General features: G+C 43.5%; 1 protein-coding gene across 1 annotated transcript; it reads right to left on the bottom strand.

Moving 5' to 3' along the window:
* Positions 1 to 907: 907 nt before the first annotated feature.
* LOC123002438 (uncharacterized) lies at positions 908 to 3,205 on the bottom strand. Its single transcript, XM_044392605.1, has 2 exons — positions 3,184 to 3,205; positions 908 to 2,655 (listed from the first exon to the last, which is right to left on the bottom strand). Exons 1-2 carry the CDS (start codon positions 3,203 to 3,205, stop codon positions 908 to 910), a joined length of 1,770 nt encoding a protein of 589 aa, XP_044248540.1.
* Between the last annotated feature and the right edge of the window lie 4,613 nt (positions 3,206 to 7,818).

Below are 7,818 nucleotides of genomic sequence, written 5' to 3'. Positions count from 1 at the left end.
GTTTGTATCGTGATTGATATATATTTATTTTCATCACAGTCGGCTTGTTTTTGAGGGATATTTAAAATGAGTGATGTTTACGAACCCTGGTTAAAAGCAAAACAGCCAGTAATTAAGGGTTAGAGGTAAAGAAATACACTTTACAAAACGCTAAGAAAAAATGTCCCGAGCGAATGTGGTTGAAACTGCATAAAAAAAAACGGCAAACCATTTTTGAGTAAAACCAAAACCATTTCACAGCGACATGTTTGGACAACATTTAAAAACAAAATCGCATTCAAATATTCCATCAGAATTCGCTAAATTCTAGCGTTAAATGAACTTCCCCGAAAATCACTTCTATTTTTGTCCCGAACGAACTCGCAAACTTGCTATAAATGGTTCGGATGATATCAGTAACCTGAGCATGAGATCAGTATTTGTGTGTACGAGATCATAACATGAATACAATTTTGGACAAAGGCGCTTTTGAAAGGCGTTCTGAAGTGCTGTTTATAAATCAGACGTCAGAGTGTTACTGTTTTCGTTGATTTTTATTTGTCTTCACCGAACATTTCAATAATGATTAGAATCAAACGCGCGATGCGCCGTGGTTGCGTTGGTAGCAAAAGTGTGACTGACTGTAGCTTGGTAGAATAGTACAAGAATAAGCTGAATGATGTCATAAACACGTTACAGTTAGAGGTGAATGGAAAAGTACTGACCGAGACAATGCATTTGGGCAAAGCTCCTACACGTACATACAAATTAAGCTGCGCTTCATGCGCGTGTGCGTAAAGATTACGAAAGAGATTACAAAGTAAATATAACTAAGAGTACAGGCTGTCTGGTTCCCAAACATACCGGCCCCCCTGAACGGTTGTTCAGCAAAGAGGCAAAATAGCCAGTTTGGTGATTGGGCGCTTAACTACTCGTTGGGCGGTTTTGATGGTAACAACTCGGACCTTGTCGTCTTGTCCGGCATGCACCTCCAGGATCCGTCCGAGTATCCATTTACGACTAGTGTGTCGACCTTTAAATTGTCGTTCTCCAGTTGCCATTTTGTTCGCTCGTGGAGAGAAGTGAGGTATTCCATATGCCAACGTTTCCAAAACCCTTGGACCATTGCTTGTAGTTGAGTCCATCGTTCCAAGCGGTTGATGGGAACATCGAGGCGGGATGGTTCCGGTATAGCAGTATAGGGAGCGCCAGTCAGGAAATGGGCTGGTGTGAGCGGATCGAGGGTAGTATCCCCGGATGAGCAAAGATGACGAGAGTTAAGTAAGGCTTCAATCTGAATCAACACTGTAGAAAGTTCCTCGAAGGTTAATGCTGTCGATCCCATTATTCGTTTCATATGTAGCTTGATGGACCGAACTCTAGACTCCCATATTCCGCCGAAATGTGGTGAAGAAGGCGGTATGAAGTGCCACAAGATACCTTCGTTGGCGAAATAATTGGATAGATATTCATCCTTGCTGTGCTTCATGGCGAGTAGCCTCATCTCATCGAGTACTCGTTTGCTGCCATGAAACGTTGTTCCGTTGTCTGAGTAGAGATCAGTCGGCTTAGAGCGGCGAGCAGTGAATCGTTGAAAAGCTGCGATGAACGCATTGGTTGTTAGATCGGTGACTGCTTCGACGTGGATCGCCTTGGTTGTTAGACATACGAATATAGCGAACCATGCCTTTCCGATCCTTGGTGTAAGTCCAGTAGATTCTTTGATTGATATTGGGCCGGCATAATCCAACCCGGTATGATGAAAGCAGCGGCTGGCCTGAACTCGAGGCATAGGTAGATCTTCCATGATCTGGTTAGTTGTAGCCTTGCGTTGAAGGAAGCAGCGCTTGCATTGGAAGACAGTCTTTCGGACAATGTTGCGACCACCTAAGATCCAGTACTGTTGACGAAGATTTGTGAGCTTTGCATCCACCCCTGTGTGTAGGTTCGTCACGTGAGAATGTCGTACAAGTAACTCTGCGATTGGAGAATTCTTTGGAATGAGCAACGGGTGCTTGGCGTTGTAGATGAGAGTCGATCTCTCGATTCGTCCACCAACTCTGAGTAGTTTCTCATGGTCGAGAAATGTAGAAAACCGGATCAGCGGAGATTTTGCATGGAGCTGGAGTCCGTTTTCTAGCTGTGTATATTCCCTTTGAAAAGCCTTTCGCTGGATATGGCGAATGAGTTGGTCCCGAGCTGCCTGCAGTTCCGTTGATGTGAGATACTCAGAAACAGGCCTGTGGTGCGAACGAAGACGATGAATAAAGCGATAACAATAGCTAGTTACCCGTATGAGACGAGTCCAGGATGAGATCTTGTTGATGAGCAACTCGTCGATACTTTCGTCAGGAAAGCTATGTAGAATTGTGGGCTTGGCTGGACGTTCCTCGGCCCTGACCTCGAAATTTGTGTCAGCTCGGAACTTGGTTGTACATAGCGGCCATTCATATTGTGGCTGGCCCAACCAGGATGGACCCTTCCACCAGAGGTCGTGTTTTAGAAGCTTCGATGGGTGAAGTCCCCGAGATGCGCAGTCGGCAGGATTGTCCTCGGAGCGTAAGTGGCTCCAGCAGCTACGTGGGTAGTCGTTCAGAATCTCCGCCGTTCTGTTGCAGACGTATGTGTTCCAATTCCGTGGTGGTGCGGATAGCCAGTGGAGCACAATCTCCGAATCTGTCCAACAGCTCGTGTTGTTAACAGGAATGGTTAGCGATGATTTGAAAATAGTAAGCAACCGCAACAGAAGTAGTGCGGCGTTCAATTCCAGACGTGGAATTGATACTGGCTACACGGGTTTTTGCCGCTACACTGAAAAAAAAATTCAAGTCAAACGGGATTGAATCAATGCGAAACGGGATTGAAAACAGGGTAAGCCCGAATATGCTAAAATTGATCCAAAAAAGATTGAAGTAATTCCGTAGTTTTGCAAGCCAAAATAGATTAAATTTATCGTTATTGAGTAGGCTGGGATTAATTCAACCCCAAAAATCGAGATTGATTCTATCCCAAACGTACTAAATTTAATCTCGAACGGGATAGTTTCAATCCCGAAAAACAGGATAATTTTTATCCCAAACGTACTTGAATTGAGCTCGGCCGAGATTATATAAATTCCAATAAATCCCCAAAAACCCAAAAACCGATACAACATTTACAAAATTATGTTTTTATTTAATTTTTTTATTTTAATATTAAAAATACTTGATTCTAAACTACATATCATTTTGTGGATATAACCGTAAGGAAGGTGTTATTTGCTCTGACTATCAGAGAAGGAGTTGTTTTTGGATATAATCTCCTCTATACGGTCTTGATAGTTGAATATTGTTGTCAGCTGAAGAAATAATTTTTCCTCCGCGCCAGCAAGGGTCACTTTTTCACTCCTCTTTCCAATGTTACTCGATTTGAATTGGGCTGAGAATTGTAAGCAGCAGTGGCGGATCCAGGATTTGGATGTGGGGTGGTGAGTTGTTCTTAAAACAAATTTGTTGGTCAATTATTTTTCATTCCATTATTTTTTTAAAAGAGTGAGGCGCAATTTATCCCTTAAGGCCTTTACGTGGATTTGCGCATGTTAGTCAGCATTTTCAAATTAAATCTTGACAATCTATTTATAAACGAAAATAAAAAATTAGAGTCAAAAAAGGTTTTAATTTTACAAAACAACGCCTTTACATGTTGAACAGCTGTGCCCATGAAAATGTGTATACTTTACCTCATAATAAAGCTATTATTGTTGTATCGTCTTCGTCTTCCAGTTCATCAAAACTTAGCTTGGCCTCACTATTTCCGGATCACTTTCCACACAGTGAACTGACTCTCGGACACACTGAATTCAAATAGCACTGATTTATTAAACGTTTTGAATTATTGACGTATAAGTCAAAGCAGTCTACACAAGAAGTTACCAGTTTGGTTCGATTAGTGTTGGTATGAGTTGGGGGTCTTTAATTATCGGAAAATTAAAGTTTTGGCTAAGGATTTCCAATTTACACATTTTCACATTTAGATGGCGCTACCTTATTAGTTAGTTTTTATTACTGTACGATGCAGTGCCATCTGTTGGAAAAAAAACAACGTTACTCCTTTAGACTAAAAACATATAACGCGTTAGTAGTAGTTTTGTAAATCATTTGGTTTATAAAAAAAACAGGTTTGTGAACAGTTTTGAAACCCTGTTGGGATCTTACAAAAATCTTTTTCAACCAACAAGTCGAATCGAATTTTATATGACAGCTCGGAATTTAATCCCGTTCGGATAAAAAAGTCATAATTTAATCTTTTTAGGATGACATATATCTTTTCAGACTTAAAGTACAAATTTTTATTCCAGATTCGGATAAAAAAGTATTAATACAATCTTTTTTAGGATAACATAAATTTCTCGGGCTCAAAGTAATCCCAAAAATAAAAAACCTTTTATCCAAACGGGATTGAAATTTTTGATCTCGGAATAAATTAAAATCAAGAATAAAAAATTTGAATTTAGCACGCCGTTTTTTTTTGAGTGTACCAGAGTACCAGAGCACCATACGCGTGCGAGGATGCGTCGGCGAATCCGTGTAGTTGGATTTGTTAAAAGGGTGCAGCAATATATCGAGGTACTTGGCAGTGTGTGAGCGACGGTAAATCCTCTACCAGTGATCTCCAACGGGCATTCAGAGCGTCCGGAATTTGCTGGTCCCAATGTATAATGTCCAACTCTCTTGAAATATGAGCTTGAGCAGCACGGTAGTGGGCGCTGTCAAGCCGAGTGGGTCGTAGATTTTGGACAGTTGTGACAATAATTCTCGTTTGGTGGGAATAATGTTGAGATCGAACTTGGTTGTTTTGATGAACATGACGTCACGACCTGGATTCCACTGAAGTCCCAGGATCTTAACGTGTGGTTCCATGGGTGAATCCTTACTGAGTTGTATTGGGTCATAACATCTATCCCCTTGTGGAAGTGACTGAAGAAGCTGCCAGCAATTTGAACTCCATTTTCGTAGTTTGAATTTAGCTTTGTCTAAAAGTCCAATCAGCTCCTGTTTGAGCAGCAAAAGATCGTCAACTGTATCGCATCCAGTTGGAATGTCGTCCACATAAGCGTCGTTTGACAAAGCTCGTGATTCGGCCGGGTATTCGAGGCAATGATCGTCAGCTAATTGCTTTAAAACTCGAACGGCCAGAAATGGGGAGGGTGCCAAGCCGTAGGTGACGGTTAGAAGTCGGAAATGAAGAATCGGTTCCTTCTCATTCTTGCGCCACACAATGCGTTGAAAATTGGTGTGAGGCTTGGCAACTTGAATCCCTCTAAGCATTTTTTCTATATCTTCACATAGAACATATCGGTGCTGTCGGAAACGTAGGCAGACTCCGAGCAAGTCCCGTTGGATCGGTGGCCCAACATGAAGTCGATCGTTGAGCGAGATCCCAGAACTTTCCTTTCCAGATCCGTCGAAGACGACCCGACACTTGGTAGTCAGGCTGTCCATCTTGATGACGGCGTGATGTGGTAAATACACGCAAGTGTCCAGGCTTTCCCCAGCTTGGACTGAGGTCAGCTGTTCCATATGACCACGCTGCAAGTAGTCATACAAAAAATCCTCGTATTGCTGTTTAAGTACCGCTCTAGTGAAACGAGGCGGTTGGTGGCTTGTGGTAAAGTTGATTCAATAGGAGGTGCTCGCTCTTTGAAGTGGTATTCGACAATATAAACACCGTCCTTGGAGCGCGTGTGATTGCGGGCAAAATGACTCTCTGTGGGATCACTGGAGTCCAAGAGAGCTTGGCTAGGTTGCACACTGTCCATTTCCATGAATGATCGAACCATCCTGTCAAGGTCCGCGTGATGGGTCACGGCCGGAGTGATGTGGTCATTGCAGGCATTGTACGAGCCTGCAATAATCCTACCAAAAATTTTAGCTATAGGGTAGTCCTTACCAAAATATTTTCTTTCTCCGGTATATAGACCCCAGAGTTGATCAGATCCAACGATGACATCTATAGATCCCGGAGTGCAGAACGTAGGGTCTGCTAAGGGAAGCGCTGAGATTTTCTTCCAGGTTGTAGACGAAGTGTCAATAGCTTGCGCTGGAAGCGATGTCGTTAACGAGGGCAGTATGAAGGAGACCATCTCGATGTGGTGATCCGAATGACGAGAGCGCAGCTTAAAAAGGGCGCGTCCGCGTGTGAGGCCAGCGTTGTTGGTAGCCAGACCAAGAATTTAAGTCCATGCATGCGTTTGATGCACGCCAATCCGCTGGACAAATGATTCCGATGCCAAAGTTATTGTGGATCCCGTGTCTAGGAGCATCCGACAAGTTGTTGTATTTCCCCAGGCGTCGATTACGTCTGCGAGAATGGTTGGCAAAAGGGTTTGCGAACCTGCAACCGGAATATTTTCCAGGGTATGATGAGGTTCCAGCTCGGGATGTTGATGGCAAATTGCTGTTGCTTACGCTAGGTGGCTCCTGGTAGGTTCCAGTGCCAGACATCTGCGGCGGGTCGTGAACTAATGTATGATGTTTGCGGCGGCAGACCCGGCAGGTGTGTTTTGATGTGCAATTGCCGACCATGTGGGAGGCACTAAGGCAATTGAAACAGAGCTTTCTGTTCCCCAGAAATTCTCGGCGTGTGGCGACGTCCAATGATAAGAATTGATCACACCTGAACAGTGGATGATCCTGCTGGCAAGATAGACACTTGTTTTCCTCGCGTCTCTGATGAGCGTCAGCGTGGTGTGTTGTAGCGGCTCGTCGAGCTTGTGGCGCGCGAACAAGTTGGCAGGCTTCTAAGGTGTCGCAATGTGATGTGAGAAATGTTAGAAACTGGTTGATGGTCACATTTAGACTTTCAGATTCTGCGCACTGGGCCCATGCTTGGCGAGTTTTAGGATCCAGTTTCAATAATATAAAAATTAAACAAGGATCTCGCTGCTCGCATTATAGTCCTCTCAATCCACGAATTACCTCGTCTGCGCCGTCAGCCAATTTTCGCACGGCGCCGATGCTGATGGTGGTGGCACTAGGTAGAGTTAAGAAACTGTTGAGGAACGATCACATAATTAGCGACTGTTTGTTATATCGCTTTTCCAACCTGTCCCAGGCTTCACTGTAGATTTCATTAGTAACGGGAATGTGTTTTACTAATGTGAGCGCCTCGCCGGACAGGTAGGACTTTAAATAGTGAAATCTTTGGCAGTCAGTGAGTCCTGAGTGTGATGCGATGGATGCCATGAACATGTCCGAAAAATGTTTCCAGTCTTCATAATTTCCCGAAAAGGTTGGAAGCTTGATTCGCTCGAACTGGAAGTCCACATGGCTTCTGTGGGACGTGTTGAGGGATTTGTCAGGAACAAGAAGAGTAGAATCAGCGAATTCAGCCTTTAACTCTTCCAGCGTATTACTAAATACAGCATACGTATCGTAGTGTTTTTCCTCGTATACATCAAAGTCTTCCTCAGGGTTTTCCCAACCCTCTTCAGACTCATAGGCGTACAGCTCCTCTGTGAGCTTTACGAACCGTAAATAGTTTTCCTGTAGTTGAGCCAATCGCGCGACTAGGGTCGGGATTGACTGAATATCTTCCACGAATTTAGTGGCATTGTTATGCGCACGTGTAATTTGGCTTTTGCAAAAGCCCCGTTGTTGAGTGACACTCCGCATGGCGATTGAGGTTAGGGACGGTTCTACACGACGCAGATATCTATAGATCACCGTTGAAAAATTCTAATTTCATTGAAATGTCCCGAAACAAACGTTTCTGGCTATTCGACTACTCGAAGCACCAATTTTTTAATGTTTATAAATCAGACGCCAGAGTGTTACTGTTTTCGTTGATTATACCGTTACT

This window comes from Drosophila takahashii, chromosome 3L, assembly GCF_030179915.1.
Source record: "Drosophila takahashii strain IR98-3 E-12201 chromosome 3L, DtakHiC1v2, whole genome shotgun sequence".
Taxonomy (NCBI): Eukaryota; Metazoa; Arthropoda; class Insecta; order Diptera; family Drosophilidae; genus Drosophila; species Drosophila takahashii.
This window is presented reverse-complemented; position numbering and strand designations above follow the sequence as displayed.

Coding starts and splice junctions, on each gene's coding strand:
- LOC123002438 (XM_044392605.1), bottom strand. CDS start 3,205: ATGATATGTAGTTTAGAATCAA. Junction 2,656..3,183: donor GATATGTAGTTTAGAATCAA/GTATTTTTAATA, acceptor GCTGTTGGACAG/ATTCGGAGATTGTGCTCCAC.